Here is a 12226-nt window from a genome sequence, read left to right as displayed (position 1 = left end):
CCAAGGGTGAGGGTAGAGGGGAAGGTGAGGAACAGCTAAGAGGGCATGCAGTCGTCAGAGGCTGTGGAGCCAGATGACTCGGAGGTAAAAAGCAATTCTGGAAGATGACTGTGCTACTCTTCCTTCAACTTGAGAGAGAATGGAAGAGAAGGAAAGAGAGAAAGGAAAAGACAGGGATGGGAAGAGAGGAGAGTGGGGCTGTGACGGGGTGGGGAGAGAGAGAGAGAGAGAGAGAGAAATACTGATGGTTGCCCAAAAAGAAGTTAGTGAACACAGTAGGCATTGCTCACCTTGATGGAACACACATAACAAAACTCCGTCTACTGTCTGGGTTGCGCTTACTTGAGCACACTCCTGGGGTAGTCAGGCCGCATGGCTGGGACCTGGAGCCTCACTACTGCCTGGTGCTGAGAGCCCAGATGCTCTAGGCAGCAGTGCTGAAAGCAGGGCCTGAGGCATCAATCACCACCTGCAGCTGTCTGTCCTGCAGACCCTGACTCATCAATGGATGAATGAATACACTCACACACACTAGAATACCATGAATCTGAGTGGGCTAGGGATGGTTGTCAGCTGCTTTCAGAGGACTATTGCAGCTAACTGACCATAACTTCCTGTAAGTTCTTTTATTTATTCAGGATAGATTTAATAACAGAGGTTCTAAGTCAACATTTTTGTGGACAATTAACATGGTTAAAATAGTGGTTTAACAAATGATAAAAGCTTTAGGTTCTGGGGCCCAGAGTAAACATGATTAATGGGTAATTCCCCTTTGACCTCCCCCTGAGCGGGCCATCCAGCACCAAGTTTACACGAGCCAACAAATTAGAGTAGAGACAAAGGAATGTGGGGTAAACAGACTTCACTGGGGAAGTTTTATTGTCCCTATCTTTTACCCTATAACTTAAAATTCTAACATAATGAACTGGCTGCCTTCAGCCCATTCCATCAAAACCTTTCAGCCTTCCAAAAGGTTTGAGACTACAATCTAACTTTCCCTAATATTTACCTAATATATTGCCAACCACCCCAAGTGAATCTCAATATCTCCCTCTCTCTCTCTGTCTCTTTTTCTCTTTCTTTCTTTTTCTCAACAGTGCCTCATTCGGTTACCCAGGCTGGAGTGCAGTGGCACGATCTCGGCTCACTGCAACCTCCGTCTCCCAGGTTCAAGCAATTCTCCTGCCTCAGCCTCCCAAGTAGCTGGAATTGCAGGCATGCGCCAACACGCCTGGCTAATTTTTTGTGCGTTTTAGTAGACACAGAGCTTCACCATATTGGCCAGGCTGGTCTTGAACTCCTGATCTTGTGATCTGCCTGCCTCGGACTCCCAAAGTGCTGGGATTACAGGCGAGAGCCACCACACTCATCCTCCCATTTCTTTTTGATAAAGTTAGGTTTTGTTGTCTGCCAGTCACTGATGCATTCAGTAATGTGTCTGTCAGGTGAGGTAGTCCTTGCTTTTATTCCTACTTTGCATCCTAGCATTAACAAATAACATAAGACAATTATGAGTACAATTAGCAACATTCTTTTTCCAGTCAGAGTGACTCCCAGGAATGGGGGTCTAACCAGGAGAGATGATCTTGCACACCTTTCCATGTGTCTGTTTGTTGGGTGTGTAGATCTAAAGTGTGAAGGGATTCTAGAATTTTAGTTTTAAGTTGCTTTACATCTGCTGTTAGATTGTCTTGGAAGATTCTCCAGAGGTGTTGTTTCACCTCATTTCAACCATGTACTGATTGATTCCTTGGTAGAGAATTGATGCAAATATGTTTATGTTTCCAGTCGCAGCTTAAGTGCTGTGGAAATGCCAGCGCATCCTGTTGCTCCCCACATATTCTACTGCAGCCTCGAGTGCTTGCAAATGTGCAAGAATTTTTGATCTATACCTTGCTGTAAGAGAAGTTCATTTGACACATTTCTTTGCCAGATTATCTACAAAGGCAGCTGTTTGTACTGACTCAGCAATAGATGCCACTGCAACGCTGGCAGGAGCTACGATCACTATGGCTGAGACTGTAAAATTTATAATTTATATGAATCTTTTGTGTCTGACTTGTAGTGTTACTAGGCATCTCAGTTTACTGTACGCCATTAATGAGGAACGTCACTGGGGGTATGTTAATTTCTTTTTTTTTTTTTTTTAACAACCCAGTTAGAAGCCATGATGGGGATGTTAGTTTAAGTACTCAGGGCAGAAAAATGTAGATAAGAAGATGGGCTTGATAGAATGTAGCAAGTACAGGTTGCAGGCAGAGTGAAATAATAAAAAGTCAACATGTTATTGGAGTGAGTGATGTCTGCCTCTTGCGTTGTCCTCTTCAGCATTTCCTACATGATGTTCAGGGCTTGCGCGTGGTCTGAGGAAGCTGCATCATCCTGCAGGGACTCTCTCAGGCTAGCTTGAGTTTTTTCTTCTTTCCATCCTTTGATAAGGACGTAATCTCCAGGCTGGTGTTAGTGTACTGGAAATTCTAGTGTTTGTGCCTGTGCTAAGAGATCTTTTATAATCTTTGTAAAAGAACAGGCTAGTACCTTAAGAAAAACCTGTTGTGCTTTATCTTAATGTCTAGTTTACAGAAAAACTAGATGATACTTCTTTAACTTTTAACCAATATGTTTACACACAGAATTTCTTCTACGGTTAATGTTTTAAAACTGGCTTAGACCTTCAAAACAAAATTTAGACAACTTACTTGTATAATTTATTTTCTATAACATTTTTCACGGCTTTCAGTGATAAACTTAGACATGCTTTAATTCTTTTTGTTTTATAACCTTCCTCACTAAAGGTACATTCTTATATCTATAACTTTTAAAATATTTCTTTCTCTGCTTTTTGCTTTATCTAGTTTGTCTTGCTTTTCTCTGTCTCTTTTGTCTCCTTGTCTCTCTTTTTCTCTTCTCCCTCTCTTTCTTTTTCTAGTCATTTTTTATACTATTTCTTTCTTTAATTTTTCTGTTTCTGTCTGTCTTGGTCAAGCAGTGATATCATCACTTGTAAATCTGCTTGTTTATTGCCATAAGCTAATAGGCCAAGCAGTGAGCTGTCGGCTTGAGATCAGACTTAATTATACCTGTTTCAAGATTTTGTGGTAGATAAACTGAGTAAGCCAAGTCACTTACTATATTTATGGGCTGAGTGGAAAAAGGTTTTAATGCCAGAATCAGGGCTCTAATCTCAGCTCTCTGACTGCTAGCAAACTTTGAATTGTTCTTTCCTTAAAGTGATCTTGATGATATCCTGATCATAACTTAGTAATTGACTACATAATTCACTAAGATGGCAAGTTGAAATTGGTAACATGAAGTTTAAAGAGGAAATCTGAAACCATCTCTGGAAACAGGGACTCAAATAATACACTTTAATCATGAGCTTAAAGCCACAGGCAGAATAGCTTAATCTTGCAATTGAGTTTTCAGGCTGGCCAAGTTTATGGACCTTAAACTTACAAACAGTTCTGAAAAAAGTGACTCACTAGCACAGCAAAGACTATCTCTAATAAGTCTTTCATGCATATGTTTTCACTAAACTTACATACAAATTTCATTCACTTTCTGAGAATGGGAACAACATTTTTACTGCTTAATTCAACAAATATTATTTAATTTGGTTTAAAGTTCTCCTTTAAAGGGTAATGTTTGATTTTACATCCTTAGCTTTTAATTGCTCTTTAATTTGTGGGCCATCTGTAACAATCTCTCTCCTTTCAGAGATGACTGTTTTACTTAGATTAGGAGAGAGTTATGTTAGAGATAACAACAATAGGTATTATTAGAATTATTATTATTGTTATTTTTGAGATAGAGTTTTGCTCTTGTTGCCCAGGCTGGAGTGCAATGGCACAATCTCCGTTCCCTACAACCACCGGCTCCTGAGTTCAAGTGATCCTCCTACCTCAGCCTCCCGAGTAGCTGGGATTACAGGCATGTGCCACCACACCCTGCTCATTTTATATTTTTAGTAGAGATGGGGTTTCTCCATGCTGGCCAGGCTGGTCTCGAATTCCCGACCTCAGATGATCCATCTGTCTTGGCCTCTCAAAGTTCTGGGATTACAGGTGTGTGCCACTGTGCCCGGCCAGAATTTTTATTTTAACTTAAATTTTAGCAGAGAATTACAATTTGGGATGTTGCTTGTATACAAGGAGCACATGAAATTTCACTGTGAGACATCTGTGGAGCCAGAGCACAGTGGCATGAGTCTTGGGATGGCATCCATGCAGGCCCTGCCCAGGTACGGCTCTCTATTTGCACAGACAGAGAGAGAGAAAGAGAGAGAGAGAGAAAAAATAACAAGAATACCAACTGCTGACAAGAAAGAAAAAAAAACGAATTCTCATATATTACTGATGGAAATGAAAACGGTCTTTCACTCTGAAAAACATTTTAACTGTTTTTTTTTTTTTTTAAATTTTACATTTACCACATGACCCATCACTCACTCTCCTGGGTATTTATCTCAGGAAGATTAAAACTTATGTTCCTACCAAAAAAGCACAAGTGTTCATAGTATTCTACTTGTCATAGCAAAAAACTGGAAACAACTCAAATATCTATCAACAGGCGAAATGGTAGACAAACTGTGGCACATATGTACAACAAACTTTTGAGCAATAAAAAAGCAAGGATCTCGGCCAGGTGTGGTGGCTCACACCTGTAATCCCAGTGCTTCGGGAGGCCGAGGTGGGCGTATCACCTGAGTTCAGGAGTTCAAGACCAACCTGGCTAACATGGTGACACCCCATCTCTACTAAAAATACAAAAAATTAGCCAGGCGTGGTGGTGCACGCCTGTAATCCCAGCTACTCGGGAGGCTGAGGCAGGAGAGTCGCTTGAACCCAGGAGGCAAAGGTTGCAGTGAGCCAAGATCGCACCACTGCACTCCAGCACGGACAACAGCAAGACTTCGTCTCAAAAAAAAAAAAAAAAAAAAAAGAGGCAAGGATCTATTTAAGTATACCATGACTTGGTGAGATCTCAAAGGCACTGTGTCAGACACAAGAAGTTGTTCTCAACAATTACATAGGTAAGAATCCATTTATGTGACACTCAGGAAAGGCAAAACTATAGGAAAGAGTAGATACCAGGGGTTGGGGTGGGGAAGGATGTGGCCATAAAGGATGTCATGAGGCTGTTGTTTGGGGTGAAGAGTGACCTAACTTGTATCCTGATTGTGACAGTGATTATATGAATCTATATCTGTGTTGAAATTGATTAAGTTGCACACAGAAAAGATTCAACTTACTGTGTGTGTGTGTTTTTTTTTTTTTTTTTTGAGACGGAGTTTCGCTCTTGTTGCCCAGGCTGGAGTGCAATGGCGCGATCTCAGCTCACCGCAACCTCCGCCCCCTGGGTTCAGGCAATTCTCCTGCCTCAGCCTCCCGAGTAGCCGGGACTACAGGCACGCGCCACCATGCCCAGCTAATTTTTTGTATTTTTAGTAGAGACGGGGTTTTACCATGTTGACCAGGATGGTCTTGACCTCGTGATCCACCTGCCTCGGCCTCCCAAAGTGCTGGGATTACAGGCGTGAGCCACCGCGCCCGGCTTACTGTGTGTTTTTAAATAAAATAATTAAAATCGGGGTGTGGAAACTAACCTTTGCATTCACTTATTTATTCAGAAATAATTTTGAATATATATTAATAGTAAGTGTTGTTCTAGCTGCAAAGAATACAGCTGTGAGCCAAAGAAGAGGCTTAAATTATGTTCAAGGGAGACAGAAAATAAACATCAAGTAAATATATGATGTGATAGCAACCAATGATGCATCCCATGAAAAAATAACAAAGGAGATTAGGAGATAGAGAATTACATGGACAGGTATCAGCAAGTCATGACCTGAGGGTCAACAGCCAGAAGCTAAGAATAATTGTATCAATGGTCAAAACGATCAAAAGAGGAGTAACATTTCATGACACACTTAAAATATATGAAATTATATGAATTCTATAAAATTGGCATTTCGGTATTCGTAAATAAGGTTTTCCTGGAACACAGCTGTACTCACTCATTCATTCATGTATTGTCTTCATGCTTCTGTACTACAAAAGCAGAAGCGATGGTTGCAAAAGAGACTTATGTTTTGCAAAGCCTGACCTTTTACATAAAAAGTTTGCCAACTTCTGCTGTAGACAATGCTAAGTTAGAGTGATCAGGGAGGGCCTCTGTCATGAGGTGTCTTCTGAGCAGAGGTGAGGGGTGGACACACAGGTTATTGGAAGAATCCAGTAGGGTTCTAGCCCAAGTTGGGGTTGCCTGCATTGGGCATTTATAAAATAACAAAGAGGCCATGTGTTGGGTCTGAGTGAGGGAATGCAAAGTGGGTGGTGATGGGTCAGAGGAGACCAAGAGCCTGTTTATATAGCTCAGTAGGCCATGGTGTACAATCTTGACTTTCTCTGAGCCACAAGGAAGCCATTGGAGGGGTTTGAGCAGAGACAAGATCTATAGTGCCTGGCAAATGGGAAGGGGTTTATATATGTGAGCTATTGTTATTGCCAGTAATACCATGTTATAATACAGTCGATTCTTGAACAATATATGGGTTAGGGTGCTGACACCCCTGTGCAGTTGAAAATCTGCATATGATTTTTTATTTCCTAAAAACAACTACTGGCTCAGCCTGGTGGTTCACACTTATAGTCTTGGCACTTGGGAGGTTTGCTTGAACCCAGGAATTCAAGGCTGCAGTGAGCCATGATTGCACCACTGTACTCCATCCTGGGTGATAAAGTAAGACCCTGTCTCAAACAAAAAACAAAAACAAAAACAAAAAAAGTAACTATGAATAACCTAATGTTGATGGGAAACCTTGTTGATAACATAAACAGTTGATTAAAACATATCTTGTATATTCTATATATTATACACTTTATTACAATAAAGTAAAATCAAGAAAAAATGTTATTAAGAATCATGAGAAAGAGAATATATTTACTATGCATTCAGTGGAAGTGGATCATCATAAAAGTCTTCATCCTCATCATCTTCACATTAAATAAGATGATGAGGAAGAGGAAGGATTGGTCTTGCTGTCTCAGGAAATGCATGTAGAAATGGACCTGCACAAAGTCAAGCCTGTGTATTTGTGGGAGTTAAATGAAATTACTTCTGACTTTGTAGTGTACAGGTATTCTTCATGATATAAACTTATACTATAAAAATATTTGTTATGAAGGCTTAACAGTGGTAAACTAAATGAGATTATCTGAATTGAAAGCTATTGTAGTGTATATGTAGAAGACAGTGGAAGTTTTTAAGTTGGCAGGAGTCCAGGCAAGAGTGTGCAGAGTGCAGCTAGCCCATGTCAGCGGCTCTCTGGGCTTGTTTGTACATACACTGCAGTATCTCTCATCTTCCCTACCATTTCCCTGAGGGTTTGGCCCAGCAAGGATCCCAGAGGTCAAATCTGCTGGCAGCCAGTGGTGCTAATTACTCAACTCCAATTTAAATAGTCTCTTGCACAATTTAAACACAGATAGATAGAAAACATACTTGTATATTTATATTACATTACAGAACATGGCTTTTTCCATTGCAGAAGGAATAGGTAGTTTGATTCAGATATTAGGCAATGTATTTGTTACTTCAGATACCCACACTCACCAGTGAGTAAATGTTAGCAATTAAGTACCTGTTTTCAATTCACGATTTCATGTAGAAACCCTGAACAGACTACTAGACAGACAGCTTTTTTTTTTTTTAGTCAGGTTGGTGAAACAACTTTATTTCACAATTGTGTTTAAAACCACAGAGACACCAATTTTCTTCATATAAAAACATTAGTATGGGTACCCATACTTTCTACAAAATGATTATACAGACCCTTTCAAAGAAAAATGTATTCCATTATATGATTTCAGTGAGGTTGTTTGGAAAAAACTCACATCTGGACTGATCCCTAAAACATAACATTCCACCACTCTGCAACTTTTGGTTCAAAGTGTAGATTATTGTCATCAGTATGTGGTGCCTGTATTCTTACATATTTGGTAGTACATATAGAGACTAGGTTATCACTTAATGTTCCATTGGTTCATCAGGCTTTTCTGCAGGTTTATCAGCAGGTTGAGCAGGCTGTGCCTGTCTGTGGCTTTCCTTCAAGACCTTCCAGGAATGGAGACACATCATCATCTTCATAGATTGTACACATCATCATCTTCATAGATTGTAAACTCCAAGCCTTTACCAACAATTCCAATGGAAACATTCTCTGTAGTTAGGTCCTGTTCTGCTGGAATTGTCTCTCTTAAGGCACGCAGACCATGTCTAACTAGTTCATTTAAATTGCACTCCATAAATTTAGACATAATTTCCTTCCTTTTACCTCATCCCTCCTTTTACTTCACCCCTCATTTGCTTGTTTGCACTCCTCAGAAACAAAAATAAAAACAAAAACAAAAAAACCCTAACTACAAATAGTCTAGTGTTGATGGAAGCCTTGCTGATAACATAAACAGTTGATTAAAACATATCTTGTTTTATCTAGATATTTATCTATATATATTTTTTTATCTATATATTATACACTTCTTACAATAAAGTAAAATCAAGAAAAGAAAATGTTATTAAGACTCATGAGAAAGAGAAAATATATTTACTATGCATTCAGTGAAAGTTTCTGCCTTCAGTGCCTTTGAAGTTTCCTATCATACTCTCATAAAGGAAAAGGAGAGACATGTATCTCCAAGTAAGTACGAGCTGATTGGGAATGGGCTCCAATGGACATAGCTCTGCAGTCAAAATAGTTAGCAGATGGACAGGTTTGGAAAATGTGAGGTCCCATATCATCATAACCGACAATAAGCAGCCCAATACCATATGATCTCCAGCCATATTGCTATGTTGGTATCTGGGTCTTGTTTCCAATTAGAGATACAATACGAGACACAGGAAGTGGTCTATTGAATGCAAACCTGGAATCCAAGCAGTCCTGACACATAAAAGTACATAACAGTCTAGCATCAGCAGTAAGCTCTGCAATTGAGCTACCAATATGGTTGTCAACATGGAGAATTTTTCTGATGAGCTTGCGAGCTCTGATTGTACCTTTTTCAATGCAGTCAACACTGTATGAGTTGTTTTATTTCAGGACAACTGTGGCTGAACCTTGTTTAACAGCTTCCATTGCATATTCAGTGTGATGAATCATGCCCTGAGGGCTCCAAACAGTGACATCATTTTTGTACTGATTTCAAAACATGGTAGCAGCACCGGCCTGGTTGTAGCCTCCAGCAAAACTGAGAATCAAGGAGCTAGACAGCTTTTTGAGAGTATTTTTGTAATGTTTGAGGAAATTACCTGGTGGTATTAATTGGGCCAGAAACATTATTGTCTTTTGCCAATTAAGATAATAGAATGCAAGTTTCTACATTCTGAAAATTTTCTGTCCAACATACTTTCCAAGAGGGATTCACTCGGCATGATAAGGGGTATGTGTGGGGTTCCTGGATCTTATACATTATCATTTCATTGTGCTTAAAGAGAAAACTGTAGCCCAGAGAGGTTAAGTACATTTTAAAATTCCATAACTAGTAATGTGTCCCTAAAGTCATGAGACAGAATTATGAGAGCATTCTAGGAAACTTCAAAGGTACAAAAGGCAGAAACTGTTAATAGCATTAGTCTCTGAGGAGTGCAAATGAGCAAATGAGGGGTGAGGTAAAAGGAGGGGAAAGAGATTTTTATTTTTAATTTTTAAAACCATGTGCTGGAAGTTTTATTCTTTGCATGCATATCTTTGATAATTTAGGGAGAATTCAGGTTGGACAAACACCCAGGAGAGTGACCAATGGCAGGACAAGACAGAGAGGTAAGCATGAGTCCTATGGGGACGCACAGAGGGAGTCCTTAATTCTCTATCAGTGAGTGAAGTTGGAAGCAGTGTAGGAAGGTGGGGAGGTGAGACCCTGATGGGAGGTAAGAGTTACTAGGTGGAGGGCTTCAAGCAGAGCGTCATGCTGTGGAAATATGTTTGGGGTGTTGCAGGTAGTGACTGTTGGGCTGAGGGAGAGCTTGTGAAGGTTTAGGTGAAGAAGGTCCTGGAGGGGAAGGCAGGCCCAGGTAGTGAAGGCCTTGTGGGATGAGCTGGGGAGCCTGGGTCTCATCCTAGATGTGGTGGGGAGTCATTCAATAATTTTAGGCAGTGAAAACTCATAATCAGATTTGCATTCTTCTAAAACCTGAGATTCTTCTCAACAAATCTTGTGGCAGTGGGTTACCCTAATATCCCACTCCTCTAATGGATAAAAGAAGAACCGTGATCCTGGCGTATCTTCCCAGACACCCAGGATTATCACAGTCACCACTGCTGGAAGGCAGCATTTTCCTGCACACTAGTATTATCTTGCTAATGTGTTTATTTACTTTTCAAAACTATTGGTTTGTTGGTGTCAGAGACAATGATCCATGGGTGTCTTGCATTTTTGCCAGCCTGGCAGTGAGGCATTGACTGTCCTTTTGTTCCACACTCTTTTCAATGATGTTTCTGTCGGAACTGCCTTGGAAGACAGAGGTAAAGTTACCCTTTAGAGCAAAGAATAGATGTTTACTGTCCTGGAAAAAAATGATACTCTTGGCTGGGCACAGTGGCTCACGCCTGTAATCCTAGCACTTTGGGAGGCCGAGGTGGGTGGATCACCTGAGGTCAGGAGTTCAAGACCAGCCTGGCCTTCATGGTGAATCCCCATCTTAAAAAAAAAAAAAAAAAAAAAAAAAAATGATACTCTTTTCCTCCAGGCCAGTTCAGCTCTGATAAAACCCTAATAATTTAGGCTCTGGTAAAATGGTTTCTCTTAAGGCGGAGCTTGTTAAGAACAGAATACTCTGGTGTGTTTCACAATGGTTACTTTCCCCCTTGCCACTTCATGCCAGAACATGAAAGAGATTTTTCTCCAATATTCATTGTGAGAACCCGACAGGACTCCTGGAGGTAAAACTCTTAGAAGAGAGCAGAGGCTTCCCTTTGACTGGGCCCCTGGAGTTTTAAATTCTCAAATTGGTCCACACTGGGCATCTGGGAATGCATTAATTATACTTCATGTTTTCCTATCTTGGTACTGGTTCCCACAGAGGTTTTTGATTATGAGCTCCTGTTGCAGTAGTTTTGATTCTCTGTACCCACTTGCCTGTTTCAGCAAATCTTAGGGCAGTGGTTTGCCCTGTGATCCCACTCTTTTAAAGGATATAAGAAGAATTGTTAATGTTTTTCTTTTTTCTTTGTTTGGTACTAACTTTGTGTTAAGATGTAGTGAAGATTTCCGAGCCTCTTACATGCTTGACTGGAAACTGAGAGCCCCAGAGAACATTTCTTTAGAGATGAGATCTCGCTATATTGCCCAGGTTAGACTTGAACTCTTGGGCTCAAGTGATCCTCCCACATCTGAGTATCTGGGATTACAAGTATGTGCCATAGTGCCCAGCTCAAAAACCTGTTTTTAATAATGTTCATCCTCTGGAAGCTGAGACTTTCTTTATGACGCAACATATGATCAATTTAGGGTAAATGTTTTACATAGACTTGAAATAAATGTGTGCTCTAACATTGTTGAGATATATGTATGTGTATATATACGTATATACATATCTGTATTTATGTATGTATGTGTATATATGTACGTACACACACACACACACACACATACACACACACACACACACACACACACACACACACATACACATAAAATTATGCCAGGCATGGTGGCTTACACCTGTAATCCAGCACCTTGAGAGGCCGAGGTGGGGTGCAGATCACCTGAGGTCAGGAGTTCAAGACCAGCCGGGCCAACATGGTGAAACCCTGTCTCTACTAAAAATACAAAAATTAGCCAGGTGTGATGGTGCACACTTGTAATCCCAGCTATGCTTGAGCCCAGGAGGCAGAAGTTGCAGTGAGCCAAGATGCGCCACTATACTCTAGCCTGGGCAATGGAGTGAAACTCCATCTCAAAAAAAAAAAAAAAGATAAAATATATGTGTGTATCTCATACTATGTATACATATATGTATATTATACACATATAAACACATATAGACATGTACACATATATATTTGGTTTTATGTGGTAGTTGCAGTGTTTAGATTTTAAGCCCATTCTGATTTTTTGTCTCCTTGTTATGTGAGCTATCCCCAAAAGTGTATTGAAGTCTTTCACCATCATTGTGAACTTGCTTATTCCTACTTTTATTTCAGTCACTTTTTTGAAGCTATGTTATG

The 12226-nt window shown here is 40.2% G+C and overlaps 1 protein-coding gene across 1 annotated transcript in view; it reads right to left on the bottom strand.

Annotated features, from left to right (window-relative positions):
• Nucleotides 1-338: 338 nt before the first annotated feature.
• Nucleotides 339-12226, bottom strand: part of LOC116539686 (insulin growth factor-like family member 1) — a 29425-nt gene continuing 17537 nt past the window's right edge. The window contains exon 2 of the mRNA XM_032262842.1: nucleotides 339-450. Coding sequence (XP_032118733.1) covers nucleotides 339-450 — 112 coding nt within the window. The remainder of the gene's footprint in view (nucleotides 451-12226) is intronic.

The sequence above is a fragment of the Sapajus apella genome, unplaced genomic scaffold (genome assembly GCF_009761245.1).
Source record: "Sapajus apella isolate SASKATOON/1434 unplaced genomic scaffold, GSC_monkey_1.0 scaffold130, whole genome shotgun sequence".
Classification (NCBI taxonomy): domain Eukaryota; kingdom Metazoa; phylum Chordata; class Mammalia; order Primates; family Cebidae; genus Sapajus; species Sapajus apella.
This window is presented reverse-complemented; position numbering and strand designations above follow the sequence as displayed.